The following is a 14,299-nucleotide window of genomic DNA, read 5'->3' on the forward strand; positions in this document are numbered from 1 at the left end:
AAGAATCCCAAATTCGTCATTGGTTATTTGTAAGGGGTATACTAAGGAGGCATTTTGTAGATTGTAATAATGACATAAAACATGTTGCTAGAATAAAATGCAGAACTGAGACTGTGATTGGTCAAGCTAAAATATTTTGCTGAATCATGTCCTTATATAAACAATATATATGTCTTGTATGTAATGAATTTGGGAATGCCTGCTAAGAGTTTTCTGAAATGTGACCTTCTCCATATAATATTATATTTAAAATAAATTTGTTAGCATTGTATTGTAACATATTTGTCTATTTTTGTGCAGCAAATTTGAGGGAAAAGATAAAAATCTCCACAGGGCTATTTTGGTCTTTAACTGTCATCATTTACTATGTTACTATGTGTGTTTTTGCTCAACAGTATACCTGAACTGACTAATTTTGGAAAAAGATTATGTTATCTCATACCATTTTTTCTACTTGCTTCAGTAAAATGTTATTTATTAAAACAACATGTTAAAGTGTGAAGACCTTTATCTGAGTGATCGTGACACTGATCCTTTTGGGTCTAGAAGCAATTGTTTCCCCCCTTATCTATAAGAACTACTTGGAGTATAGGGGATTTGCTTGATCTCAACAGTACTCAAAAATGTGTCCCTTTATTGATAGGATCCCCAAAAAAGAGATTATACAATATTCAAACATCTATTTGAATATAATTCAAGAATAACCCAGAAGAAAAGGGAAGATTTATTTTTTTACAAATTGTATTTTATTGCACAGATTTTACACAGTAAAAGTATAAGAGTGCATAAACAGGTCTAAACTCTCTTGCTGATCCTCTTGAAGACGATGTCTCCGATTGTCATTGTCTGAAAACAGGACAGTACATATTTTATCTTTCTGTTACTGTACATCTGCATTATATAACAAAAATTTGCTGAAAGCTCTAAACACTCATTATTTGCAGCTAATAGTTAATCTTATTCTTCTGTTACTTTTTTTAAGCCAATGTTCTACACTCCCTATTGGTCCCAGGACAAATTCTCACATGAAAGTAAAAATACTGAGTAGGTTTCACTCAAGTCCAAAAAATGTTAGCTTTTCATTTTTTTATCTAATCTAGTAGAGAAGGAAGGGACTTTGCATCTTCATCCTTTGTCCTCCATTATTTCCCTGCACTTACAGCTGAGGGACTAATTCTGTAAAACCACACATAATTTAGCCAACAAATATGTGCATAACTTACACTTATTTTCAAAGAGGACTTATGCCTGTGTGTCCGCTTTGAAAATTATCCTGGCAAAACTGTGCGCACATAGCTAGACCTCCAATTTGATGAAAGCAGTTTTGCTGAGAGAATTTACGCACTTATATTTTAACATTGATGTAGTTCATACTCCACACAGACTGCACCTCCTGGGATGCCTCTGCCTTCTGCACATAAAACTATGCATATTCAGTTTGCCTGTACTGTACATGCATTGTGTGTCTGCACAGTATGTGGATTCAGTTTGCCTGCACTATACCTGGCTTCTTGGTGTGCCTGTACTATTCATGCATTCAGTGAGCCTGTACTGTACATGCATTCAGTGTGTCTACACTGTAGGTCAATTCAGTGAGCATATAATTTATGTGCATTTCAGTAGTACAGTTTTCTAAACAGCCATTTCTGTGGGTAAAGCACCACTTTACTCTGAGATGTCCCTTTGAAAATTACCCTCTAATTGTCTCTAGAGTTGCACTGGTATCATGGCATGCTTACATGGTTTGTAAGATTGAAGTTATCCCTGAATGGGATACTCAGAGGCAGGTTTAAAAGCTGATTGTTGCAGCAATACTAAAGAAAATAGGAAATGAATTGTGCTTATTTGCATACACATTTCCTAGACTGAATTGGTTCTGTGACTGAATCTATGTTCTAGAAACAGAATGCATGTAACTAGGGATGTGAATCGTTTTTCAACGATTAAAATTATCGTCCGATAATGTTTATATCGTCTTAAATCGTTATAGAACACGATACAATAGAAATTCTAACGATTTATCGTTAAAAATCGTTAAATCGTGTTAGTGCGCACTAACTCGAGTTAGTGCGCACTAACTCCCCGTTAGTGCGCACTAACTCGATTTAGTGCGCACTAACTGAAAATGATACAAATAAACACTTTCCAGGTCACTGAAGGTCAGTTAGGAATGAATATGTGTTCCTATTGGCTGGCTGCCCTCTTATCTATTGATGTTACCAAGGTTACCACTGAGGTGATGGTTGGGGGGATGGGAAATGGAACTGGAAACGAACGAACACCAACAGAAAATGAAACAAAGTGTTCACACTTCCCAGGTCAGTAAAGGTCACTTAGGAATGAATATGTATGTATGTATTCCTATTGGCTGGCTGTGCTCTTATCTATTGATGTTACCAATATGGTTGGGGGGATGTGAAATGGAAACAGTTGGAAGCTTGACAAAAAAAGTAATGTAATGATCAGCACTCACGTGACTAGAACTTGTTTGTTTATTATTTTTGTTAGCAGGCACCTGAAATGCTAGTGCATGTTGAATTTGCCAATCACTGTGCATTTTAGAAAGGTGGTCCTGGCTGGAACTGTACACAGTTCAAATATATGTAATTGATTGTTGGTAAGTGTATTTTTTAAGTAGCCACACTGGCACCAGTATGTTTACTTTTCCTCCTACTTAACTCACTAGCTCAGCTTTGTAAGAAGGGCTTCTCTGCTTGTGTGTTGTTTTTGTTTGGTGTGAGGAGAGCAGAAAACATCAGATCTTTATTCAATCTACTACAGTCATCTCTTACAGTGCCCTATCCCTATTAATACCAGGAGTGTTGTGATCTTCCTGCACACAGTGCCCTAACCCTGATACCAGTCTGAGACAGCTCCCTCCCTGCATTACTAGTGAGAGGCTGGCTTCACAGACAGGGGGGAGCTGCCTGACCCTCACTCCTGACTTCCCCCATGTCCCAGCTAGTGAATGGTGTGTGGGTGAGGGGGGGGGGGAGGATGGTGAAGTCTGAGACAGCTCCCTCCCTGCATTACTAGTGAGAGGCTGGCTTCACAGACAGGGGGGAGCTGCCTGACCCTCACTCCTGACTTCCCCCATGTCCCAGCTAGTGAATGGTGTGTGGGTGAGGGGGGGGGGGGGGAGGATGGTGAAGTCTGAGACAGCTCCCTCCCTGCATTGCTAGTGAGAGGCTGGCTTCACAGACAGGGGGGAGCTGCCTGACCCTCACTCCTGACTTCCCCCATGTCCCAGCTAGTGAATGGTGTGTGGGTGAGGGGGGGGGGGGGGAGAATGGTGAAGTCTGAGACAGCTCCCTCCCTGCATTACTAGTGAGAGGCTGGCTTCACAGACAGGGGGGAGCTGCCTGACCCTCACTCCTGACTTCCCCCATGTCCCAGCTAGTGAATGGTGTGTGGGTGAGGGGGGGGGGGAGGATGGTGAAGTCTGAGACAGCTCCCTCCCTGCATTACTAGTGAGAGGCTGGCTTCACAGACAGGGGGGAGCTGCCTGACCCTCACTCCTGACTTCCCCCATGTCCCAGCTAGTGAATGGTGTGTGGGTGAGGGGGGGGGGGGAGGATGGTGAAGTCTGAGACAGCTCCCTCCCTGCATTACTAGTGAGAGGCTGGCTTCACAGACAGGGGGGAGCTGCCTGACCCTCACTCCTGACTTCCCCCATGTCCCAGCTAGTGAATGGTGTGTGGGTGAGGGGGGGGGGGGAGGATGGTGAAGTCTGAGACAGCTCCACTCCCTGCATTACTAGTGAGAGGCTGGCTTCACAGACAGGGGGGAGCTGCCTGACCCTCACTCCTGACTTCCCCCATGTCCCAGCTAGTGAATGGTGTGTAGGGTGAGGGGGGGGGGGAGGATGGTGAAGTCTGAGACAGCTCCCTCCCTGCATTACTAGTGAGAGGCTGGCTTCACAGACAGGGGGGAGCTGCCTGACCCTCAATCCTGACTTCCCCCAGTTCCCAGCTAGTGAATGGTGTGTGGGTGGGGGGGGGGGGGGGGAGGATGGTGATAGTCTGAGACAGCTCCCTCCCTGCATTACTAGTGAGAGGCTGGCTTCACAGACAGGGGGGAGCTGCCTGACCCTCACTCCTGACTTCCCCCTGTCCCAGCTAGGGGATGGTGTGTGGGGGGGGGGGGGGGGGAGGACTGGTGGGTAGTCTGAGACAGCTCCCTCCCTGCATTACTAGTGAGAGCTGGCTTCACAGACAGGGGGGAGCTGCCTGACCCTCACTCCTGACTTCCCCCATGTCCCAGCTAGTGAATGGTGTGTGGGTGAGGGGGGGGGGGGAGGATGGTGAAGTCTGAGACAGCTCCCTCCCTGCATTACTAGTGAGAGGCTGGCTTCACAGACAGGGGGGAGCTGCCTGACCCTCACTCCTGACTTCCCCCATGTCCCAGCTAGTGAATGGTGTGTGGGTGAGGGGGGGGGGGGGATGGTGAAGTCTGAGACAGCTCCCTCCCTGCATTACTAGTGAGAGGCTGGCTTCACAGACAGGGGGGGAGCTGCCTGACCCTCACTCCTGACTTCCCCCATGTCCCAGATAGTGAATGGTGTGTGGGTGAGGGGGGGGGGGAGGATGGTGAAGTCTGAGACAGCTCCCTCCCTGCATTACTAGTGAGAGGCTGGCTTCACAGACAGGGGGGAGCTGCCTGTCCCTCACTCCTGACTTCCCCCATGTCCCAGCTAGTGAATGGTGTGTGGGGGGGGGGGGGGGGTGGATGGTGAAGTCTGAGACAGCTCCCTCCCTGCATTACTAGTGAGAGGCTGGCTTCACAGACAGGGGGGAGCTGCCTGACCCTCACTCCTGACTTCCCCCATGTCCCAGCTAGTGAATGGTGTGTGGGTAAGGGGGGGGGGGAGGATGGTGAAGTCTGAGGACAGCTCCCTCCCTGCATTACTAGTGAGAGGCTGGCTTCACAGACAGGGGGGAGCTGCCTGACCCTCACTCCTCCGGGGTATTGTGATCTTCCTGCACACAGTGCCCTATCCCTGATACCAGGGGTGTTGTGATCTTCCTGCATGCAGTGCCCTATCCCTATTAATACCAGGAGTGTTGTGATCTTCCTGCATGCAGTGCCCTATCCCTGATATCGGGATGTGTGCAAGAAGATCACAACACCCCCGGTATCAGGAATAGGGCACTGTGTGCAGGAAGATCACAACACCCCCAGTATCAGGAATAGGGCACTGTGTGCAGGAAGATCACAACACCCCTGGTATTAGGGATAGGGCACTGTGTGCAGGAAGATCACAACACCCCTGGTATTAGGGATAGGGCACTGTGTGCAGGAAGATCACAACACCCCTGGTATTAGGGATAGGGCACTGTGTGCAGGAAGATCACAATACCCCTGGTATCAGGGTTAGGGCACAAGTTCTAGTCACATTGACTGATCACATTACTTGTTTTGTCAAGCTACCAACTGTTTCCATTTCCCATCCCCCATATACTGTCAGTAGGAAACTTGGTAACATGAATAAATAAGAGGGCAGCCAATAGGAGTACATATTCATTCCTAAACTGACCTTAACTGACCTGAAAAGTGTCAAATTGTATCATTTTCAGTTAGTGCGCACTAACTCCCAGTTAGTGCGCACTAACTCCCATTAGTGCGCACTAACTCGAGTTAGTGCGCACTAATCGGAAAAAACGATTTTTAACGATTTTTTAACTAAAAAATCGTGCCTAAGACGATTTTCTTGCCCTGCCACACGATTTCTATCGTTAAGACGATATGGAAAACGATTCACATCCCTACATGTAACTAGTATATGTGAAATTATATATATGTGAAACAGCTAGGAGGTTTGCAGTCCAGTCAGCACATGTACTGCATAATGAAATTATTAGTGCTCTGTTTGCAAAGTTTAGATTTACCCACTTAGTTAAAACACTTCATCTGGTTTGAGTTGTATCAGTCCTGCTTCACTAAAAGCCTGGCCAAGTTGCTTCTAGCAAGAGGAAACCAACATCTATAGTTGCAAATCTGGTTTGGGTAATTCAATGTATTTAATTTCAAATGATAGTAACTGCCCCTCTGCTAGAAAGCCTGGTCCTAGTAGGACACTTGGTGTGACTGCAAAACGCTTGGAATAAACACATACACATACCTGATTAACAGATAGTAATATTTGCATGCTTTCTACAATAATAATTCCAAATCTTGATCTTTCTAATGATTTCAATGTACTTAATGGGGTAATTTTGTAACATTGTGTATGTTAGCCTCAAAAATGTACACAAACATGCACTTATTTGGATAAGTCCGCTTTGAAATTTATCCCACCAGGTCTACCTACATACACATCAACTAAATGTATGCAGACATTTTTTTGGGGAAAAAGTATGCACACAATTTTTAAAATCCAGAAGAATGCATGAAAGTGCAAATCCCTCTCCAGCTCTGCTCCCAGGAACACCTCCACTCAGGCCAGGTAAACTTATGCATGGACATGAAATACACGATTACGTTTACTCACATATTGAGTGGGCAATTTAATAAAAGACCATTTCTGCACGGTTTTACCCAGAGAAGTCCTTTTGAAAATAATCCTCAGAATGTCCAGTGACATTGCTTGTCCAATATAATTAAACATGCCTCTGATATCCCTACATTAAATTGACTTCTATGGATGCTGCTCACTGGGCTGCTAAAATGTGGGCCTTTAGGGAAAATTTTGCCTTTTTGCCGATGATTCCAAAATCTGCAACCAGGTAGACACTCTGGAAGGTATGGAAAACATGAGGCAGGATCTAGTGAAGCTTGAAAAATTGTCTAGAGTTTGGCAACCAGGGCTGGAAGAAGCACTAGGCGAGTTAGGCCTGGGCCTAGGGCATTGACCATTAAGGGCCGCAACCGGCAGCAGCAAAGAGGAGTGGGGATTCAAATCTCCACTCCTCTTTGCCGCCACCGCTTGCAAGAGGTAGGAGCCGGGGCTGTGAGAGGGGGTGAGGGGGTGTCAGTGCTACCGAGGTGGCACTTTTTGCCTTGCGCCTACCCCCACCTCGTTGTACTGCCACCCCCATTAGGGAGTGTGAGCCATTTGGGGCCGATAGTGGCGGCGCTGTGATGGCAAAGAGGAGTGGAGATTTCCGAATGTCCACTCCTCTTTGGTGTCCTAGGCCTAGGTCTAGCTCGCCTAGTGGCTCTGCCGGCCCTGGTCTGAGGGGCCCATGGAGGCCCTGGTTGGACTTGGTTCAGCCCAGCCAGGTAGGCCCAGCATGTTGGTGGGGTTGGAGGTGGGATGGAGAAGCACGGTGAGACCCTATTTTATTTATTTATTTGTTTGTTTATTTATTTATTTTTGTTTCTTTCAGTTTTGCTAATAAACTGTACCAAGATAAATATTAAAACAAATTAAAAAAATCCCCAAAGCACCCCGCCTCCCCCAAAAAGAGAAAAAATGAATTGAAACAAAAAAAGAAATTGGTTTGCACATCCCTAATAGTGACATTTCAATAACTCCACGGAAAAAAATGCATAGGAAGCAGGCCTCTTTCAATTGAAAAGAGGCTCTGGAATGAGGAGACATGGGGTAAAGGTGAAAAAGGAGTAAACTCAGGACAAATCTAAGGAAACGTTTCTTTACAGAAAGAGTGGCAGACACATGGAATGGCCTCCCTATGGAGGTGGTGGAGCCCAGGAACATAGCAGAATTCAAGAAAACATGGGACAAACACAAAAGATCTCTGAGGAATAGGAAGGAACTATAAAAATGAGCAGGAAATGGGGATGGGCAGACTGAATGGGTTGCTGTATGGTCTTTAGGTGCAGTCATGCTTTGTGTTTCTATTTATTTTTATTTAGTTATATTTAGCTTTCATCTTTTCACTGGTAGCTCAAACGAGTTAAATTCGGATACAGTAGATATTTCTTTGTCTTCAGAGATCTTACAATCTATTTACTCAAGTTTTTCTCCCATTCTGTGTCTATCGGAAAAATGCAGGGTAAATAGGCCCCAAGTTTGTTCTTGAAGCTTATGGAAGGTGACGTGACTTGCCCAAAGTCACAAGGAGCATCAGTGGGATTTGAATCCCAGCTTCCTCAGCACATAGCCTGCAGCTTTAATCAGTAGGCTACTCCGCCAATTAAAGCTCTGTTGTATAATTTTTCTTATATAATATTAGATACTTACACTGATGAGAGTGTCCCCAGATAATTCAGTGACTGACTTGACTGTTTTTAGATTCACAACCAGCTTGTTGTCACCCTCCAAATGGACAACCGTCTAAAGGCAAGATGAGGACAAAAAGGGTAAACACTAGCATAATTGAAACTTACAGTAATTCTGAAACTGTAAAGGAATGAAGTTCACTGAAGTCTGAGTCTTTTCATTCTTAATTTTCATAAGGTTCCTTCTGATGTCTGTCTGGCGTTTTTGAGCTTTTGGTTGGGGGACAGTGAGCTGACCAAAACGCAGATGTCCTTTCAGTTAGAGAGATTGGGTAAAATCTGATTTCCTGGGGACTGTGGCTAAATGCATAGGGAATTCCTGATCCCCTGGGACTGTGTTTGGGATTCAAAGGAAGCCTTTAAACTGCCTCACTTTCTAGTTAGCAGAGGATATTTGCTTTGGTTTAATGAAAGTCTGGAATGTGCTGCACTAACCTGGGCACAGTGTTTTTCACCACTTGGACTGTCCCGATATTTCACTCAGAGCTGAGAGTAGTAGGCCCCAATGACCTCTATTGGTCAACAGGTAGATAGGAAATGCAACTCTCCAGCATGAGAAAGAGAACATTTGCTGGATCTGTCCCCAGTCTCTGGAACTCCTTGCTACTGGTGATCTTCTGACTTTCATGAATAAACTGAAAATCTGGCTTTTTGTAGAAGCTTTTGCCCCATAGCTGAGGCCCTTGTGTCTTGCCTTCCACAACTCAGCCCACCTGACTCACTATGCTAGAGCCTCACAACCTTAGTCTACCTCATTTTGTCCTACAGACATTGTACATTGTTTATATATATTGCCTCCCCATCTGCAGTCACCTACCTGTTAACTACTGCCTCTGATATTCTACCATGCCTCGCCTCCACCCCATCCTAATAAGATTGATTTGATTTTAATTTACTGCTGTATTTTACCCTATTCTTGTATGATTTGAGCTTTTACTACTGCTATACGTTATGCCTATTCTTTTATCCCTGTTTATTATCTTACATGTGCACCCCTTGTGCAATGAAATCCCTCTCACTTGTTTTGTTCAGTGGTCTCTGATGCTTCCACTGCCATCTGTAGACCCCTCTATTATGTAAAATGCTCTGAACCGACTCACTGGAAGAGTGAGAGTTAAATTAAATTATCAATGATGATGATGATTTAATATGTGGGGACCTCTAGTGGTCAGACTGGGTGGATCAATTGGTCCTTTTCTGCAGTCATTTCTATGTTTCTATGTTTTTGTCATTGTTTTATTACTGTAAAAGTGAAACTGCTTTATTTAATTCTGTTTTAATGCTCATACGTTTTTATGCTCTGTCAATAAATATTCTAGTTTAATTTTACCTTGTATAATATATTTTCTGTACTCTGGTCATCTTTAGGTATCATATCTGTCTAAGCTTTCAGAGTCAGTGGTAATTCTCTAAAAAAAAAAAAGAAGAAAAGGATCTGGGTTGGGTCCACAGGGTGACCTCAACCTTCCCCTTTTCCCAAAGGGGAAAGCGATGCAAGTTCAAAAAAGTTCAGGTTGATGACCTGGCAGAAAATCACCACTGGGCAGGGTGTTTAGGGTGTTGTGCATTTTACCATTTTTTCCTACTCAAGCAGCAGCCCCAGCACTTTTGTTGGGAAGGAGTGAGAAGGGTGATGGCAAAGCGGTCAGATATAATCAGCTGCAGAGCAGAACCCAGGACCTGTGGCACTGCTGCGAGAACTAGACAGGAGGAGTGTGCTAGGAGAAAGCAGGTGTGCAACAGGGCTAGAATTATAAAGCAAAATAAATTTGCATATACATTTTTTTTTAATGTATCTTGATGTTACGCTTCTTCCAAGACAGTGTAGATGTTAAGCAAATATACCATGGAATTGCTAAAGAATTTTTTACTCTTTGCCTCAGAAATTTTAACTCTTGCCACAGAGTCTACCCTTGAGCTGCCACAGGAAACTGCAGGGCTCTTCTTAAATGATAGTAGTTGTAGCAGTAGTAGTAGTAATCAACTTTGTTTTAGAGGAATTTCTTGGTGAAAAAGGACCACCATAAATATGACAGCTTTATTACCTGTCATCTGCAGGCTATTGTGATTGGATTTCCTACCTTGACCTTCTCTCCTGTCAGAGTCTCTATCTCTGCTTCCTCTCCAACAGTAAACTCATTAGTCAGAACTTTGCTCCCAGTTGTCACAGTAACCTTGAACGTTTTATTATTCTGCTCAATCTCGGCGATGCTTTTGGCGTCTTTTCCCTTCTGAATCAGATCATCAGGCAGACCTGGTGATTGCAAAAAGGCAGGTTTATAGGCTAGTCATATACTGCCGTGCTTGTCTGGCTACAGTAATTCTTTATCATCATGATTTCAGATGGTAAAAATCAATGCAATTGAAAGGAAGTTATGCAAGAAGGACTGAACTGAAATCTCATGCAGACAGGAAGTTTGAGTAGCAGTAGTGTGTTATGAAGTCACTGTAGGTAGGGTGTGATACTTTTTAAACACCAATAAAAGAGATAGCAATGCATGAGCTTTTGGAACCACCTGGGCTCCTTGCAAATTTCAAATGGTTTTACATCCTCAGGTTGATCCCAGAATTGTTCATCTTTGCATAGTTTCTCAAAACCTTCTTTCTTTCCTTATAGATTATGGATTATTTATAAAGCATCATTGATTTGCATAGCAAAAGAGAAAGCATAACGATGTATGATACAAGTCACCTCCAGAGCACTTATTGAAATATTTCAAGCAACTTTTGTCTCAAACTAGACTACAGATCATGTAAATCCTACAAGATATGAAATATTAGCTTATTGCTTAAGCTGTTTCCTCTAGTGAAATGGGCTCAGTATCTTTTCTGTTTGCTTGAGTTTATTTTCCTTGCCTACATTTTTATCCTAGATTCCTATAGGTAAGCTGGCCTTATAAAACCACCAACCACTATGGGCCTGATTTACTAAGGCTTTTCTCCTATTTTGCGTCTGTAGGAACAAAACCTTTGTAAATCAGGCCCCAGCCCTGTGGGTCTGTCCCTTCCTCCCTTGGGTCTTTTTGTTCATTGAAATTAGTGACATTGATAGCAGAGCACCCAATATCCCCGACTCACAGTTTTAAGGTGCCCTCAACAATGCCTCCAACACATATAATCCCTTCTTTTTTCATTTCCGATAGGCAAACAGGAAGGTGCAGTTTCAATTGATATCTCAGTGAGGTCAGAGCTCATCGTGATGTCATCGAGCAGCTGTCCTGCTATTGATTGATACTGAGCAGTGTTTCAGCTGCCGTACTATTGGTTCGTGCATGTGGCTACCAGATTACTACTTCTTGCTCAGTATCTTATAGGGTAACTAATCTTCAAAATATGCACATAATTGAAAATTCTCTTGATACGCATAGGTTACAAATCTTTTAAATAAATACAAATAAAAATGAGTAGCTCTTTGGAAATAGCCTCAGAGGACTTGTGTGTAAAAGTACGTGCAATTGACCCAATTCCACGCGTACTTTTATGCGCCCTCTCAAGCAGGGGGCAGAGCTGGAGCGGGAATAGGATTTATGCTCCTAAGCTGACAAGCAGAAGTTAGGCAATGCTACGTGCAGGTGCGATTTCTTGCTTGTAACTTGTGCGCATACTGGGGGACTATACAACCAACATTTCCAAAGCAATTTTAGGAGCATAAACTCGCTGTGAAAACTAGCGGTAACGTGTCTGCAAAATAGGTACCTGCAGACTTTACCATTTGCAGCGCTGTACAGGTACACCTAAGAGAGACAGTCCCTGCTCTGTGGAGCTTACAATCTAATCAAGACACATGGTGAAGATAAATAAGAGGAGTCAGGAAATGTGTTTTTTAGAGAAAACATGGTTAAAATCAACAGGACTAAGATCAGAGAAAGTCAGGGTTTAAGATTTGAAAGGAGCCTAAGGAGAGGGGGGGTTTAAGATGGAATGTGGACATCATTTACACTTACGGGGGAGAATTTTCAAATCTCATCTGCCCACGCAGATGCAAAGTCTGCAAGCTCTGCACAGATATTTGATGGAAAAGCGCACTTTCTCTTTAAAAATTATCCTGGCAAAAAGTATCTGCAGAGATTTGCATGCATCTGCTTTTTCTGCAGGTATTTTTTTTCACCATACAAAGTAATATACCTACACGTGAAAATCTAATCAAGAATAAATTCCTCTCCCCAGCAGACCGAATCATGCCCTGGGAGCGCCTGCTCTCTTTCAGTTCCAAAGTACAAGTGATGTTGATCTCCCCCCTCCTGTGTTCTTTTACCTGGGTAAGAAGAGGAAAATTTTAAAACAGCTAATTTACCCAGGCGACTAGGTATTTACTGGCTAAATGGCTTCTGAACATTTCCCTCATATTTATTTCCCAGAAATTCCCATAACAAACATTATGCAAATTTCTGTTCCAAAGAAGGAAACTGCGAATCACGAAATGTTCACACATCTTGTTTTTACCACTGTTAAAACTATAGGTAATGAGAGAACAAATGCATGTTGTGCTAATATTGATGCTAAGATTATGCCAGCGGCCCCGCCAGACCTGCCAGATGTTTGCCGCACAGTTTGTACTCTGCAGAATTCTGCTACAATGAGCTCAGGCTTACCTATGGCTTTCATGAAAGGCTCAAAGTTTGTCTGGGACTCGAGTTCATACTTTCCAGTGAAACCCATCTTGGAGACGCTCTCTGTGCAGCTAGCGGTGAGAGAAGGTGCCTGCGCTTCTCCTTGCGCTGGCTTTATGAGACCGCTTTACCTTGAAAGCTCAGCAGAGGGGTGTGTGATGCAATTCTTTTATGGACCTTTTCAAACATTAACGGAGCTCTTGAGCAATAGTCAGTCACAAATCACTGGTTCAGGTGTGTTTGGATCTTCCTGGCTTGCAACATAAGAAAGGCCGGTGAGCGAAGGAGATGCTTGTAAAATGAAGACCTTTACCTTATATGTGTGCGGCTGCTGTTTGCCATTCAAGTCAGATTTGCTTAACTAACTGGTCACACCATTTTTCTTGTCACCAGCACCCCAAATCCCCAGAACAGAACCTTTCTTTTCTCTAACAGCCTAGTTCCACTTTCCCTGTTATAATGTAACTTTTTGCTTTCTCTGTTAACTGGTTTCCCTCTAGTTTATTGTAAACCGGTACAATAAGACCTGGTCTTGAGCATCGGTATATTAAAAGAATTTAAATAAATAAAATAAAATAAATAAAGCGTTAAAATTATTTTTCATGTTCATAATATCATCATCCAGTGAACAGAGAGCAAGGATACTGTCATGAGTGGAACAATCTTTTCTCAAGAAAACATTGGTGAGAGGGTAAGAAAGTGATTTTTAAATAGAATAGACCTGGAACTCACCCAGAGAGTTAATATATAGATTCTGAAAATCCCATTGCAAAGTGATTTGTGGCTTGTAGGGGGACATTTAGGTCATCACACTGATATAAATGTGTACTGAACTTTGAGATAGAGGTCTTCAAAGCAATGTCTAGCTCAGTGGCGTAGCTACGGGTGGGCCTGGGTGGGCAGTGGCCCATCCACTTTCCATTCAGGCCCACCCAAATTTTTTTGCCAGATTTTTTTGCCACTGCAGCTTGCAGGCAGCATCGGCATGCAGCGGCGGCAGCACGCAAAGCTAAAAGAAAAAAAAGTCCGGCAATCGGCGGCGAGTTTACTTTTTTGAGCAGCCGTGACTCACGTGACCGCTCACTGCACCACCCGCCCAAGAGGAGTTTGTGCATGCGCACCGTGCCGGACGCACGTTTACGATGCAGACTGGTCACGGGTCAGGTGACCAAGGCACGTGTGGTGCGGGTGCGCGGCACGCTGGCTCCCTTCATTGTGCGGTGCACACTGCACAGCCACAGTTACCTCACACTTCCAAGAGAAAGGCTGGTAATCTTTATTAAATTGGTTGGACCGGGGGAAAAGAGTGAGGGGAGGGTTGGGGTCACCCGGGGGAGGAGGGGGAAAAGAGTGAGTGGAGGGAGGGAGGGAGGGGGAAAAGAGGCAGGAGAAGTGCTGGGGTCTGTGGGGAGGGGAATGAGTGTGAAGGGGCAAGCTCTTTCTTCCCTGCTGCTGTTGCCGCCGGGCTATCAGCACGTTGAAGCCCAGTGGGAATGGCAGCAGTG

At 44.1% G+C, this 14,299-nt stretch overlaps 1 protein-coding gene across 1 annotated transcript; it reads right to left on the reverse strand.

Moving 5' to 3' along the window:
* Positions 1 to 705: 705 nt before the first annotated feature.
* Positions 706 to 12,931, reverse strand: LOC115086767 (fatty acid-binding protein 1, liver-like). Its single transcript, XM_029593073.1, has 4 exons — positions 12,777 to 12,931; positions 10,266 to 10,438; positions 8,147 to 8,239; positions 706 to 846 (listed from the first exon to the last, which is right to left on the reverse strand). The coding sequence occupies exons 1-4, from the start codon at positions 12,841 to 12,843 to the stop codon at positions 796 to 798; spliced, it is 384 nt and encodes a 127-aa protein (XP_029448933.1). The 5' UTR covers positions 12,844 to 12,931; the 3' UTR covers positions 706 to 795.
* Positions 12,932 to 14,299: the final 1,368 nt, after the last annotated feature.

The sequence above is a fragment of the Rhinatrema bivittatum genome, chromosome 1 (genome assembly GCF_901001135.1).
Source record: "Rhinatrema bivittatum chromosome 1, aRhiBiv1.1, whole genome shotgun sequence".
In the NCBI taxonomy this organism is placed as follows: domain Eukaryota; kingdom Metazoa; phylum Chordata; class Amphibia; order Gymnophiona; family Rhinatrematidae; genus Rhinatrema; species Rhinatrema bivittatum.